This window comes from Xylocopa sonorina, chromosome 11 (genome assembly GCF_050948175.1).
Source record: "Xylocopa sonorina isolate GNS202 chromosome 11, iyXylSono1_principal, whole genome shotgun sequence".
Classification (NCBI taxonomy): Eukaryota; Metazoa; Arthropoda; class Insecta; order Hymenoptera; family Apidae; genus Xylocopa; species Xylocopa sonorina.
The window spans coordinates 7,560,254-7,576,099 of NC_135203.1; the positions used below are offsets into that span (position 1 = coordinate 7,560,254).

Genomic DNA, 15,846 nt, shown 5'->3' on the forward strand with positions numbered 1-15,846 from the left:
ATCCGTAGCGGACCATTCTACTTGCACATAAAGTCCGCGTATCGACTGCTAGCAATAATAGCCTGTACCCCTTTTACAGACTACTTCGCTCGCTGGCCATTGCTCCATTTTCTTCTCTTCCTACAACATCGTACTCGACACTGTTCGTGTCACTTTTCGCAATCATTTACGAACGAACATCCCACTAATCAATCATCTTATTCGTAACATTTAAAGCCGTCCCTCGACGAAAGTCTGTCGAACAGCGTTCCATTTGTAAAAGCAGAAATTTGCATTAGACCTCCAACGACGCGTTGGTAAAGAGACTGAGGAAAGTAACGGGGTAGACGAAGGGGCAGAGGCCAGAGGGGGTTGGAAAGAGCGTGTTCCAGAGGAGGAATCGGTCGGCTCGGCGGTCGTGAGTCGACTGCACGGTTCTGTCCCTCCTGGCGGAACGCTTTGGAGGCAGTGTACGCGAGCTGAATGCTCATTTGCCGATCGTCCTAGCCGAGCGGAGCCGAGAGCCGGGTTCGAAGCGCTCGCGCCTGCGTTCGCCACGGTATAACTCGCTGATTTCGCCTGGAGCTTGTTTATTTCGAATCTGAAACTCGCCGCGGCAACCACGTGCCGCGATCGCAGCTGTGAGTCAAGTCAGTCAGTCGGTCGGTCGGTCTGTACTTCCCAGTTTGCGAGCCACCATCGTCGATCGCGAGTCCTACGAGGCGTGCAGACGTCGATCGATGAGAAACAGAGGCTAACGGGAGGAGAGGCGATTGGAGAACGAGAGGGAACAACGCGCTCAAAGAGGAGAAATAAAGGAGAGAAAAGAAGGAAACACCGTACAGACGTTCGAACCCTTTCTTTTTTTTTTTTTTTTAACACAGTCACGTCGGTGCATCGAACTTCCAGAAGCTACCACACACGACAGCCGTGGACGCTTCCGTGTCGGAACTATCGATTTTCCCTTTAGGACACTTTAAGGGGGAGCCTTCAGTGTTGTGTGCTGCGATCGGTTAGCTTCGTTGGGAGAGGAAGGAACTATCGAAAAGGGAGAGCCTCGTTCCTGCCACTCTGTGATACGCTTCGTCAGGATCCTCCTCTACCGATCTGTGATCTGTGTTTTGTGATAACGATATTTATTCTTTTCGCGAGAACTCCCCATAGACTTTTAGTCACGATCTTTTCGTCAGGGTCCACGCAGAGTTTTAAAACACCGCGCTATCTTGATCCAAGAGCAACGTATCCTGTGCAGGTGAGTGGCGAATTCGTCTTTTTTCAGAAACACTGCACCGCTCGCATCAGCAGCTGGCTGCTACGTTCGCCGTTCCTTGTGTTCCACGCTCGCGTGTCGAGAATTATCGCGTATTACCCGAGCTGTTCGTGAAATCGTTGCTCGACAGCGGCTCGCATTCAGACCACTCGAAATCGACTCAGTTTCCCTTCTTCAGCTTCCGATGTTTACACGCGGAACAGCTGAACTCTTCCACAGCGTCAGTCGCAATCAGCGTCGATGCCACTCGATTACTTAACAAACACTTTGATATCCTGCTGAGGAATCCATCGTTCTAGATCGTTCTATCTTTATCCTTATCACGAACGTAATTTGTTGCTCGTTTCCAAAACGCCACTTCCGTGAAACGGTTAATGAGTCATGGCGCCGACCAGGCCAGATCTAGCGCCGCCTTTCACGGAGCTCATTCACCGGAGGCGATGCCACGCGGGGAGGGCAAAGGCAGAAAGAGAGTTCCCATCGACCGCGTCGATCGTGTCGAGAAGAGAAAAAGAAAACGGGCCTGACCGCGAAACGGTTTGAACTCGGTTATCGTGGAAACGAATCGCGTGCCTTTCCGACAATAGCGCGCGCTCGCGCGTCCACAGGAGGTTACGACTATTATTGTCAGACACGCCGTAGTCTCTGGGCCGAGGACCCAGAAACGCGGTGGATGGAAACTGTGCTTCCAACGGCTCGATGAACCGCGCGAATGAAAGGGACGCGTGTTAATCTCTAGCACGATAAAACGTGTCTGTTCGCGATCGTGAATCAGTGCTCAATGGAAGCTCGATAAGCCTTCGCGTAGGAAGAAAATAGCCTTTTGTATCGAACGATGACGTCGAACGAGATACCAGAAGAACGATGTACTGATGTATATACTGTTTCTGCGGTTTCGATGGATGGCTCTTGTAAATCGATGCGATCGAGGCTTGGAACGATTTAACGATTAGCTCACGCTCGTTGGTGGTTCGCAACGACCAGTGTCGGACTCGAGGTCGACGGTTCGACCGAAATAATCCTTCGGGAAGGTACGAGAGACTAGAGCGGCGCCGTGTCATGGTTAGTCGTCCCTAGAACGAGAAAACGGTCGCAAGGACGTCGTTTTAATGCAATTTAATCCGATTTATGGAGCACGATATTCGTTTATTTAGCGTGGAATGAAACCACTCGCGCGAATCTCTCTTCCTGCTTCGATCGCCATGAAAATCAGACAAAGTTGTTAGGAGATGTAGATCGTGTTTTTTTCATTTCTCAGTAACGATAGTCATCGATCACGTTTGAAAAGAGGACTTAATCTCATCGTATGCGGTTGAGATCGCGATTCAATCATTTCCGGTCGTCTCGAACGGTCTATGAATAGGCGAATCGACGAGGTTCGACGTAAAAGACAACATTCGTCGACGCAGTGCTCGTGGGCGATCGCGGTTTTTAAGACCAGCTGCCGATGATGCGCGTGCTGGCTGTTTCCTTTTTTGCGTTTCGAGCAAAATTCGGCGAATTCTTCTTCCTCGGAAGCGAATTACGCGCGTGTGCGTTAATACGCGGGCCTAGCCGGCGGTGAATCTGCAATTTTAATCAACGCTGTCGCGTGTTGACTTTACTTTTTCAACAGTTTCCCTGGCGAGAAGTCGATCGCAGTGACGTCAGCCGATTTCTCGACAAAGGTACCGATCTGCCAACGCTCAGCGAGGTATCGTAGGTACGCGATCGTGAATCGTAATCGCTGGAAATCTAATCAGCCATTGATCGCCGTGGAAGGAAGGAAAAAAAGGACAGAGCGATACGGAATAAAGAGACAGACCTTTGGACGGCGAGATCTTTAGACCTACTACGAATCGGGACGGTTAACAGTGTCGATTGATAAGCAACTCGGTTACGATAAGAGCAGAGCGTTGCGAGGTAGAAAAGCGTGGACAGACGACGAAGGGGGCAAGTGTCGAAGCTGGTTCGCGATCGTTTGCGTGTACCTGAGTAAAACGAGGCGGATTCCGCTTGTTTTTCGCCAGGAACCCGGCCGAGAAAGCGAGAATCGGCTCGGATCGAGCGCGCGGCTGTGGTGAAGAAAGCGAGAAAGAAGTTTCTCGAAGCTTGGTTACCGCTGCGACTGCTATCGTTGCTGCTGACTCTCCCGGAACGTTGGAGGGGAGGATCTCTCGGGTAAAAACGAACCCAATCGACTTCAACATCATTCCTCCAGCGGGAGAGACATCTGTTGCGTTCGCATAGGTCACGGTTCGAAGTGACGTAATTTTCCATAAATTCCGATCGATATACACAGAGAGGGGGAGAGAGGGAGAGAGAGAGAGAGAGAGAGAGAGAGAGAGAGAGAGAGAGAGAGAGAGAGATCCGTCCATTTTAACGGACCAGTCCATCGTCAAGGTTCGATTCAAATTTCCCGCGTTCGTACGATTCGTTCGAGCAGCGAGAGTCCACGGTTGGACCAAATCGTCGAGAATAAAACAGCGCGCAGGCAACACGGGACCATAAATAGCCTCGCCTGTATTCTCAGCCATTTCCTTGAGACACTAGGCGCCAGCGCGAAGGATTTTCCATTCCCTTTCGCGGAGCCTTGATTCGTCGCTCTTATCGCACGAGGGACCTTGATTTTGAACTTCGACAAGAAACTCTTGCGAGACGAGAGAAAAGAGAGAAAAAAGAGGAAAGAAGCATAAAACGACTCTTTACGTAACCCGTGACATAAGTCATAAAGGAAGAAATTCGTTCCTTCCGCGCGAGAGCGAAAATAATAGAGTACACAGCTACGCGAGGGAGATCGTCGTGTTTCCATTGACCACGTAACGAGTCCAGTTCTACTCAGAAATCGGGCTAGAATCGGGGCTACGGAAGCGCGGAGCACGCTGCAAGGGATACACGCAGCGACGAAAGGAAGAGAAGTTTCTCGAAGCTTGGCTTTGCCGCCGCTGACTCTGCTCTAGACCCGCTCGAAAAGGAGAACCGCGATCAGACAGGGACAGGGAAGACCGCCGTGAGGTCGCACTGGAAAGAGAGGAGTCGATGGTAGTGGCGCGTCATCTTTGAAAACAGGGGGAAGAGAGAAAGAGAGAGACGGTTCTTCTGACTGCAGAGTAACCTGGAACAAATTTAGAAGGTCCACGTGCCCTATTTAGGCCTGTCCTAATAAAGGAACGGTACATCGAAGCTTGAAAGAGAAAGAGCCAGGTAGAACGGGTACCCACGGAGCCGAGAAAAGGGGTGGGAAAGGAAAACAGGATTAGCCGCGGTGCTCTGAAAAGAGGCGGTAGCTGGAAAAGAAGTATCGAGAGGAGAGAGGCGAACGGGGATAGACGATTGTAGATCTGCCAGCAACATTGCACAGAGGCGAGTGGAACAGAAAAACGGGTGGAGAGATAGAGCGGAAAAGGAGGCACGAGTATATACCGTTGAAGATGGCGAAGGGCAAACCGTTGACGGTTCCTGAACGACGGACGAACGATGTGTTCGACGAGGAGTCGGTGGCCGTGCGATCCCGATGGCGGAACCTCGCCGCCTTCTGGGTGCTTGGCCTCTGCAACAATTACGGATACGTGGTGATGCTTAGCGCCGCGCACGATATCCTCGAGAGCAAATTTGGCACGACGATGGTGAGTACCGTTTGCTGTTTAATCCGTATCTCGGCGAATCAGCTTCGCTTCGCGTCGAATCTCTGATAGAGAGGACGTGTATAAATTTCAACTCGCAACGATTGGTACTCCTCGGAAATATGAGCTGTACGCGTAGTAATTTTCCCTAATTCGAGCCGAAACGAAGAAAAGGGGGACGCCGTAAGTCCGCTCGGTAGTCGCGCGGTTATAATTAACGGTACCGTAATACCATATCCGTAGAATGCGGACAGAGTCCGTTCGGCGGTGGTATCGCGGAATCGAGCGACGCTACGGGATCCTCCGTTTCCGGTAACGATGCACCGTGACGGTCTGCAGGTATCGTCGCGCCATGTGCGGCTTCTCCGCGAGCTAATTCCGCATTGTCCGCGTTCCCTCGCTCCGTTGAGTTTCTTTAACGACCTGAATCCTCTCGACCTAGTCGTCGACCCAATTAAATATGCCTGAAACCTCTCGATCGTTCCGCGCGTCGATCGCCCCGAAGCTCTCGTTCGAAGACGAACTCTCGACTTTCGTCGCGAGACGCCTCGCTAGTTTTTCGAGATTTTTCTCTTTATCTGCGACGATAAACCGCGACGAGGGGCAATTAACGATTCACGTAACCCACTCGATGAAGCGATATGCGATAAAAGACGTTGCGCGTGCACGTCTGTCTGCTCGCGTTCGCTCACGGGCGACGCTCGATCCGAATCGAATCGAATCGAATCGAAGTTGCTGAAGTGCGACGAGGCTATTCAGCCGTGCACACGATCGTGTAATAACGCCTAGCCTCTCTATACGGAACGATGAATCATCGAGCCGTCAGGCCGTATTACAGCACGCCGATTAGGTCCTCGTATCGATTGGATTCCTGTTGTCACGCGACGACGCGACGATCGACGAAGGAGTACGCGGGACCTGTGGAAAAGTTTGCAAAAACGATCCATGGGTGTCGAATGAAAAATTAGACCCCTCCAGAGTTAAAGTGAATGCATTCGTCGGCGAATACTTCGTTGCTGCTCTGTAACGCGCAATAGTGAAACGAAGCCTAAAACGTTGCGACAGAGTCGATCGGATCGGATGGCTTAGCTGACACCCACGCAGCTTGTATACTATTTTAAAATACGTTAATGGAGATTCATCGAAGTCGTTACGCTCCACGTCCGTCGGTTTTCCGGCGATCGCCTGAATAAGGCATCGATTTTTCACGGGCGCCAACTAATCGACGAGCTGTTAATGGAACGTCTTTTTTTGCCCCGCTTGTTTGCTCCCGCTCGAATCCTTTTTACGCGTTTTTATCTCGACGTTCCTTCGATCACCTTCGCGTTGTTTTCCGCGCGTCACGCGATTAAGCGAGCTGGCGGACGGCGATCCGCGTCGCGAGCGATTTCGTCGGCTTTCTCAGTCGTTTTCAAAAGCTTCTGCAAACGGTGCAGACGTGGAGAGATAACAGTCACGATCGAGGCTTAGATCGTGCAATCAGCCACGCTATCTGCGCGGGTACCGTTCTGAAGGAATCCCAAGCGTTGGCTGTAAAACATCGCCAATTTGATTAGTCCGCGTTTCGTTTTGTGGCGTCTCAATAGGACGGTTTGCCTCGACGATTGATAACGTCGTTTAACAACCTCGTGATTCTCGTTCGCGATCGAGGCGAAACCGAGACAGCCATTAATAAGGAGCCGCGTATGGAACGCGAGGAGGCGACGGTGCTGGCGGGTTAAAGGGAAGGGAAAAACTCGTTAGAGCAGCGGACAATTAAGACGAATTATGTCTTCGAGATGGAACAGATTCCTCGCTCCGTGGAATTCTCGTTATGTCATCGACAAATCTATGCGTACGATTCGTATTGTGTTGTAAGCCGCCCTCGCGTCTCCTCCTGTCCTCTTCGACAAGCATTTCGACCGCGATTTAACTTACGTAACCCGCGAGCGCTCGCGGAAATTAATATTCCGCTCGTCCAAGGTAGTACTGTCCGTGAAAAAAAAAAAAAAATAGAGATGCCAATAACTACTTTGGTCGCGTCTGAATCATTGGCGAACCGTTTTACGTGAAATCGATGTAAACGAAGCTGATTTTCACTTTCATGTACAACGTATTACATGCACGTAGAGTTTAAGGTCTCTCATTTGTCGTTCGCAAGCGATTATTAATCAAACTTTTCCTTTTTCTTTTCTGTTCTTTCTTCTTTTGGTTTCGTTTCGACTGTATAAAGGATTCTCCCACGGAGTTCAAGAACAGTACGATGACGGTGGTGAACACCACGATTCGATCCTGCAACACGCTGTCCACTGGCGCTATACTTCTAGCGGATATATTGCCCTCGTTAGTCGTGAAAATAATCACACCGTTCCTGCCGTTTTACGTACAGTGAGTATCCATTCTGTCTTACGATTTTCTCTCACGCCAAACTGTGTACCCATTGATACGTTCGATCATCACGCGATGTCCGCGTAACCCGTGTGTGAAAAGCCAGTAAGAGCACTGCGAAAGAGCCAGTGAGGGGAGCCAAACGAGTGGGGGACGACAGGAAACGCGACGCGGCGGTGTGGTTTTTCAAATTTCGAGCATCTATTCTGAGATTAGCTTTTCGCAGTTAACGAGATCGCGATGTGGTCAGCCAATCATTCGAGATTCCTTGTAGTCACATTTGACGTAGCCTGATGCTTGGACTACGCGACATATGGAGAACGCGCGGTTTATCTTATCGACTCTGATACCATCGTGCAACCGCGGTATTTACATAGATGGTTCGAGAAATGAATACAGAAATAGGGTAACAACACGATTAACCGGATTAAATAGTAAATATTGCCTTGAATTTCGAGCGGCTCGATCCACTCGGTACGCGAACGATATTGTCGATTGTACGCGCGGGTGGTAACACGCGTATCTGTTAAATAAGGGAGCGTAGGAGGCGGTTGACGTCATATGCTTCTCGTCGCACGCATATTATCCTTCTGATACACTTCTGGGAACGTCGATTTCTCTATGGGCACTGTACGGCCGCGATACACGCGGTTTCTCGGGGGACGGATCATCTCAGGAGTCGTCGTGCCCCTCCGCGGGCACGCCGCTATTAACCGTGAATGAAACGCTAATCGATTAATCGAATCGTTAATTACAGTGCTCGACTGGCTACCTGTGTGTTATTTTCCGCTGCAGGATTCCTCGTGGTGTCGTTGAGCACTACTGAATGGCTCGCCATTCTGGGCGTCGTTATAACGTCACTCTCTTCCGGTTTGGGTGAAGTTACTCTGCTGAGTTACAGTCACCAGTACCCCAAGTAAGTATACCATTACTCTTTCCCCTTACTCTTCTCGATCGTTGAAAAAGCAGTTGTTCTTTTCTTTTCTCACGTTTCTCTGCACATCGATAGCATTTCTTCCGCGTCGCTTTCTGTTCGCCATTTTGTCAAACAATTGATCGCGTAGAGACGAGTTCTGTGTATCGCGTTTTCTTCTTCTCTTTTTTTTTTTACTTTTTTTTTCAATAATTAACGTTGCTCAGTAGAACCTAGCATCGTATTTTTTTCGTTCGACCTACTCACACACAGTATTCCTCCACGAACAGGATAATAATTTATTACCTGTGTCTCTTTGATCTTAGCGATGCTCGAGGATCACACAGCGTGTGCGTGGGAGAGCAAAAATAAAAGACACGTAAAAAGCGATAAAAGAGTAACACAATGATAAGAGTAACGAGTGAAAGTAGAGAGAGAAAGAAAAGAAATACGATGTATAAAGTCCGTCGATGCAAGTATGTAATGGCAACGGCTCATATAAAGATCATAACGTTCAGATTTAGAACGTTGTTCCAGAAAAATATAGATAAGATAATGGCCGCCGGCGTTCTAGTAGAAAGAACACAATAAAATGTCGTAGAACTGGTACGCAAATAAGATAAAGCAAAAAAAAAAAAAAAAAAGTACATATACATATAAAAGTACAGTACGAGATTGTGAAAAAAAAAACAAAACTCGTTGCGAGCACGAGGTACGTCTGTACTTATATGTAATAATTCTTAATCACAATGTACTATTCCTCCTCCACCTTCGATTGTCGTTCTCTTCGTTACTAACAATTTAATTCCACCAGTTGGAAAGTATCAACCGGGAACAAACGCGTGCACGACCGCACCTAAAACACGTGGCACGTTTCACGTGCGTTACAAGCATTTTACAATCGTCTCTGAACATTTCGCGACACTCGAGTTCACGCTTAAGTCTCGCGTTCTTAATCTTATACACAGATAACGATTCGCTTCTTTTTTATTATCATAGCCGCATACGCTCGCGCGCATATTGTTAGACATTGCTCGGCACAGCTGTGCGTCGAGTCTTCCCCCGTTTAACCTTTGCCATCGTCGGTTAACTGAACAGCGATTCGTTGTTTCGCAGACAAGTAATCGCGACATGGTCTTCCGGTACTGGAGGCGCCGGAATAATTGGCGCGCTGTCGTACGCCGCCCTCACAACGTGGTTAAGCAACGAAGACACGTTGTTACTTATGTTAATCGTACCAATCATACAAGGGATCACTTTCTGGTTGATCCTGGTCCATCCGCCGCAGGCCAGCATCCCAATCACTAAGAACGGCATCGACAGCCAAGAGCACATCATCGAGGTCCCCAGGAAGAGCTTTAGGGAAAAGATCACGCTGGTACCAGGACTGCTGAAGTATATGATTCCTCTTGGGCTCGTGTACCTCTTCGAATATTTCATTAACCAAGGATTGGTAATGCCTTTTTCTTCTTTTTCGAGCTATTCGAGCTTTTCGCATAATCCTTCAACACTACCTTATATACGTATTGCAGCTACCCCCTGTTTTATGTCTCCCTCTATTCCTTTTCGATCCTTGACTTTGGTTACACTGTCGCCTTATAAGATTACAGAGTCCTGTTGCTAGTTTTAGAGTCTGACGATAGATACAATTACCAGTAGATGCACCGTGTAAGATAATAGCCGTGTTTCTTATCGTCACGCGTAATGCGAATTTCTTTCAGTACGAGCTGATCGAGTTCGACGGGATTTGGCTGTCGCACGCTGAGCAGTACCGTTGGCTTCAGGTGGATTATCAGATAGGGGTGTTCATTTCACGGTCCTCCGTGAATCTCGTTACGATCGACAAAATCTGGATCATGGCTGTCTTGCAGGTAAAGCGGAACCGCGTTCGATGGTCCACCCTCTTATCGATGCCACGCACGAGCGTATGCGAACAGACTGTTCGCCAGTTTACGATCGTGTCCGAGTTACGCACGATGTTACCGTCCATCCTCGTATTCGTTTCAGTTCGTCAACGTCATCATTCTGCTGTTCGAGACGCTGTACTATTACATGCCCAGCATTTGGCTCGTGTTCGCGTTCGTTCTGTGGGAAGGCCTTCTGGGTGGCGGCGCATACGTGAACACGTTCTATCGAATGTCCACCGAGGTAACGTAGCCTTACTTCGACGGATTACCCGCAATCTATGCATGAGTCATGCTGCGCTTGCTAGAAAAGATAGTCTCAGAGACGATATTTACATGCGATTGTAATTTATTCAAGCGTAAAATGACGTCTCGCATTTCTATCGACAGATACCAAGGGCGGACCGTAAAATTTCATTGGGGATCGCCACGATGTCCGATGCGATTGGTATCGCGATGGCTGGATGGCTGTCGATGCCCGTGCACAATGCCATCTGCAGATTGCCACAACCGCCACGAGTTGGCAGCTAGGAGTTAACTAGACGACAGTATTTTAACGACGATTACGCGAGATAGCACGAGCATATCGTTACCGTCGTGCGGTGTACGCGTTATTTATTACCGAATCTGCTACGATAAGTCCTTCCGGCTTTGTGAACGCCGATAGCCGAACGTAACGTCGTTCGTACGTCGTTAACAATGACTTCCAGCCACTTATATTGTCCGCCAGCGAAATACGACAATCGACGAGAGTTCCAATGCCAGAGTACTGGCAGACACTGTTGAGAAACGTAGAAAAATGCCAAAAAAAGAAAAGATAATGCGGGAACAAGAAGAAACGCGTCGTGTTGCTTCGCGACTACACGTGTTTGGCTTCTCGTCGAACCTGAACCACGGATGACGTACGAAACAGCGGACTACGGTTCGCGAGGAAGCGCTTGCAACGTCCGTTATTCCTGATCGAGAAATTTCAACTAGCTAGGCTATAAGTTTGATCGTTCTGAGATTTATTTGGTACAAATATTTAAAAGACTTTGAACAAGATTATCTTACAAACTGGTTGGGTTTAGTTTCGCTGTTTTAGAATATGAGAGAGCTCGAACCGCGCGGTAGAAGAGAGCGTTCAGTGTAGAAGTTGCGGATGAACGAGGCGATCTCGTTTCGATTTGAGTTCACGTGGGATTCAACCAGGAGAATCGTGCGTTTTATGTAGTACGTCTTTATATATATAGTTGATAGATTTTTAAGTTGCCTAATATTCGTTCGATGAGAAGAACGACACCAGTATTTATAGTTAGCGTGACACGTGCTCCTCGTTACGTGTTGGAAATTGATTTTTCACGAACGGAAACAGCGAGTTCGATTTGCGACACTTTCTCTTTCCTTTCGCACGCACGCGTTTGCACGCAACCCTCGTAGATACCGTTTCGAAACCGCCGATGACAAGATTACTCACCCCTTCTTTTCTACCAACATTTATACGCGAACTTCGCATTTCGCTTGATTCGACACCGTATCGTTATTTGAGCACGAGTTAAGTGTTATTATCTCTATATATTTCTTACAAGCTACATGTTCGTTTCTTAGATAGCGTTTCCCCCCCTTTTTTTTTTGTAAAAAAACACGATTCGAGTTTTATTGCAAGCGAAATGTCAAACATTCCTCGTTGAAAAACAAAAAGAAACGATAAGTGATTGTTCGACTTACACGAGAGTATTAATCGGAAGTATAATCGAATCGCAAAGCAAACGCGAGAGGACCGGAAACTTGGACGAAACTACCCTTCGTCGCGTTCGTGAAGGAGGTCCTCCAAACTTTTCCTCTATCAAAATAATTCGTCTCCCCCTAATTACATATTGTATATGTGATATACCGATAATACTGTTTCCTACATTTACTGAGAAATATAAATATATATATAGTATATATATTTATATGCGGGATATTATATTGTTTGCTACGCCATAATATACGTATATCTGTCGTTGTGGAATTGGAACTGCTCGTGACGCGTTCGAAAGGACGAACGTTGTGGTTCGCAATTCTGCTAATTTTATTCTTTTCCTTTTTTTTTTTTAGTAGAAAAAACAAATAATTAAGGATCAACGAATGGCATAGAAGCGTGGGAAACAAACGAAACCGAGAAACTGTATAAAACGTGTAATACTTGTTCTGACTACGTTCGAAATAAACGGTGAACCTACACACGAATTATCGAACCTACACACGAATTATCGAACGGAAGTTCTTGAAGCAATTAGGAACTGTGTTTCTCTTTTTAGAAGCTCGTCGCGTGCGTCCGTCAATTGCACACGCGTACCAATCGAACCAAATAACTGGTCGCCTTCGTTTCAATTATCGCCTCGCTGTCGATGTAAGCTCCCCTTTCAGCGAGCTCCACGAATGCTACGCCTACAAAAACCGATTGTCCAGCGTTAGATGTACGCTTGGCACAACGAACAATCGCAGCTCGAATTATCCTAGACCTCTATGCACGCCTCGCGTGGAATCGTTTGATTATTGATCGCTCGTATTGTCTCGTGTTGGCCCTTCTTACGCTTCGAGAGCTACTGAAACTTAACGTTAGACATTGAGCCCTATCATCGACGAAATGTAAAGCGCGCGAAAACTATTGGACGCTCGGTGAGAAACAATTACGAACGATAATTTTGATCAACGCTCGTGCTTTTGATCACGCGCACCGCTCCAGAATCAATTTCCCCGACTCCTCGTACTCCTGCCGCGACAGCCACATCTGCTGGAAGGACCCGAGGGAGCTCAGGATCGAGCCACCGATCCAGGCACCGTAGCGACGCTCGCTCGAGCTGTTCGCGCTAATTATCTTCAGTCTCATACTCTGCGCAGAAAGCAAGCGACAAATCACCATTCGAACCGTAACGAGAATGAACGTGAAATCGAATTGAACATTGGCCACCCACCGGAGGAGTCTTGCTGGCTAAGTCGCGGTTCAGTCGCTCGCTGAAACCTTGCAGACAGGAATTGCCACCGGTGACCACCACGCTTCCGTACAAATTCTGGAAAAGAAGAGGAACGGATGAATCAGTCGCGCGATGTTTGAGTCATCGGTTTCGCTCGAGCTCTGTTGCGTGGCTGATGGAAATAGAACGACGCTTACGGGTCTGATGTCCATGTCGCACATGCCCACGCTGGTCGTGACTAGAGGGCCAACGCCTAAAATACTGGCTCCAACACCTTTCACGTTGCTTGGGTCGAACAGAGCCTCTGGGATCATCAGTCTGATGGAACCAAAGTCGTCGTTGTACCCTGTTGGGAATTCGTAGTGCTTCATTGGCAAGGTGTTGGCCACGTCTTCGTCGTAAGGGCTGTCAGAGACCTGCAGGCAGTTCATCTGGAAGTCTTGCAACAGCTCTCGAACCATGTAGCTCAACCAGGAAGACGTTGGCTGAGGACCAGGTCGTTTGGTCCAGCGTGGTGGGTCCCTTTCGCGAACCACATCTGCGAAATTTGTTACCACGTTAGATTGTTACTGTTGCGAGCTATGACAGCGAAATCTGACAGAAAAAAGTGACTGCAGAAGGAGCGGGGAACTCGAAGGGAGAGTTTCGAGTGGCAGAGTGTAAGTTTGTAAGTTCTGTTTCACGCGAGGATAATTTTGTTACGCGAGAAAAAGATATTCTGGAAAGCGACGAGAAAAATGTTCAACTCCAAACGCTTCCTAATTCTTTCAGCGAGCGTAAGTGTTCGGTAAATCTGTCCAGCGCGTGCGGCAAATGCGCACCGGAGGTCGAATGCATGCTATCAACGCATTACGAGTCAAGTGCTCTGCACACAGCGCGCGTTCATCGTTCGAAATATGCGTTTAACGGATTAACTGCTCCCTTTGTGCTCTCTGTAACAGGCTTTGTTCCACGAACGTGCTAAGTATCTCTTTCCGTGGAACGTTAATTCCGGCTAGCGCGGTATGCGTTAATTGAAGATAATGTTTAATCTCCGCATCGATACGTTAATCCAATCATATCGTTTTGCTCCGCTACTTTTCTCTGTTTGTGTATTGCAGCTTTTTCTCTATCCAAAGATACCAGCGAAGAAAGAAAAAGAAGAGGGAAGCGGAAACGAATGGAAGTTTGCCTTTGCTCCCGACCAGGCACGCGGGAATTAGCTCGATCTCTTTCTCCTCGAAGAACTGCCTGCATTGCATCGTAATGAAGTCACCGCCCAGCGGGCTTTTCACGATTCCTTGGGTGATGACATAACCATCGTGCACCGGAACCGCGCTCGTGTGCGTCGCCCCGCTGTCCACCACCATGGCCGTCGACCTTCCGTTCGCGTACGCGGCCAGCACCGCGTTCTTGCAGATGTACATGGCCGGGACGCTGAACTTCTCGAACATCAGCTCGAGCAGTTTCTCGCGTTTCAACCTGGTGTTCCACGGGCACTCGGTCATCAGGATCGGATGGTGTTCCGCGAGAGCGTGGAGGCGTTGCTTGTACGTGTACTCCGTCAGCCGCTCGAACATATCCCAGTCCTCGATCATGCCATCCTTCATCAGGCTAACTATCTCCATATCTGAGAAAGAGAAGGTCGAATCACCGTTAGTATCCTTGCATCGTTCAATAAAAACTCTAGAGCTACTAGAGCGATTTATCGTGCTGTAAGTTCGAAACCTTGCGAGAACGCGGTAGGATTGCGTGCGATTGCACATTCGCGAGAAACGTGTCAAACTTGTTGATAGTCTCCAGAGTAAGAACGTAAGTAGTGGTAAGCAACGAGATCATATATCTAATGCCATTAAGTGAAACGATTTCCACGATCACTGTCCCATATTCTAATCGAATTTACGAGCGGGAAAAAGGGTCACAGAGAAAGCCAGCGAGGAGCGATCGCGTTCACGGTAATCGGATCACGGTGTAGAAACGATCGTACCCTTCTTTCGCACTTGAATGGCCGTGACATCGATGTTGTAGTGTTTCCTGACGTTCTGACTGCCGTCTGGCGCGTCCACGGCCTCCTCCCAGACACCGAGGGTGGTCGGGATCTCGGCCTTCGGCGTGTCCTCACCGCCATAACCAACGCGAAGGCTCTGGTGTCCGACGTCGAAAATTATAGCACCGACCTCGTCTGTGGGAAAAATCCGAACGCTTTAAGGAATTCTCAGCCGCGTTCCGTTTCCTTTCACGGCGAAATATCGCGGACCGCGTATCACATACCTCCGCCGTAGACACCACCGCTCATAGTATCTGGAGAGGACAGGAACGTAGGCGCATGCCCAGCAACCCTGTTCGACCTCACCGGTCCATGCTCCCTTCTTCCACCCCCGTGCTCGGTGCAACGAGGATTCTGCGAGCCCTCCGTCCGTCTCTCCTGCTCGCTCGCCACCTTTTGCATACCCGAATCGACGATCGATCAGGCAGCTCTCAGCGAAACCCGCGACAAACGCGCGCCGCTCTCTCTCTCTCTCTCTCTCGTCACGAACGATTTATTTCGTCGGACGTAAAACGACGGCGAGAGAGAGCCGTTCTTTTTTCTCTTCCTCGCTCTTTTTTTCGAGGAGAGACGCTTTTCTCGTCGTTCGTCTGAAAAAGTTTCCTCCCTAAGATGTGTCGTACAGGTGTCAACGGTTTTATCTAGTTTTGGGAATGAGTGAGAGGTGAGTAAGTTGCCAAACGAGCCGAGTTCCATTATGGAATTAGTGTTGTATATTTTACAAAGTAAATAGAATATAAACAATCTAAAGTCGTCTAAAAACACAATAGTACGAATTTCGTGGTAAATCATTCGTTTCATATATCATAAAGTATACGATTTGTCAACAGATCGATATCTCTTATT

General features: G+C 48.4%; 2 protein-coding genes and 1 long non-coding RNA gene across 4 annotated transcripts in view; 2 read left to right on the top strand and 1 right to left on the bottom strand.

Moving 5' to 3' along the window:
• Positions 1 to 15,846, top strand: part of LOC143429140 (uncharacterized) — a 192,795-nt gene that overhangs the window by 103,032 nt on the left and 73,917 nt on the right. The gene's annotated exons all lie outside the window — the stretch shown is intronic.
• On the top strand, positions 4,057 to 10,765 carry Cln3 (CLN3 lysosomal/endosomal transmembrane protein, battenin). The gene is made up of 7 exons (XM_076904568.1): positions 4,057 to 4,854; positions 7,064 to 7,218; positions 7,976 to 8,134; positions 9,248 to 9,584; positions 9,853 to 10,002; positions 10,139 to 10,279; positions 10,426 to 10,765. Exons 1-7 carry the CDS (start codon positions 4,660 to 4,662, stop codon positions 10,564 to 10,566), a joined length of 1,278 nt encoding a protein of 425 aa, XP_076760683.1. The 5' UTR covers positions 4,057 to 4,659; the 3' UTR covers positions 10,567 to 10,765.
• Positions 12,707 to 15,312, bottom strand: LOC143428786 (actin-like protein 6B). Its single transcript, XM_076903910.1, has 6 exons — positions 15,225 to 15,312; positions 14,941 to 15,135; positions 14,146 to 14,583; positions 13,172 to 13,512; positions 12,975 to 13,070; positions 12,707 to 12,892 (listed from the first exon to the last, which is right to left on the bottom strand). The coding sequence occupies exons 1-6, from the start codon at positions 15,247 to 15,249 to the stop codon at positions 12,728 to 12,730; spliced, it is 1,260 nt and encodes a 419-aa protein (XP_076760025.1). The 5' UTR covers positions 15,250 to 15,312; the 3' UTR covers positions 12,707 to 12,727.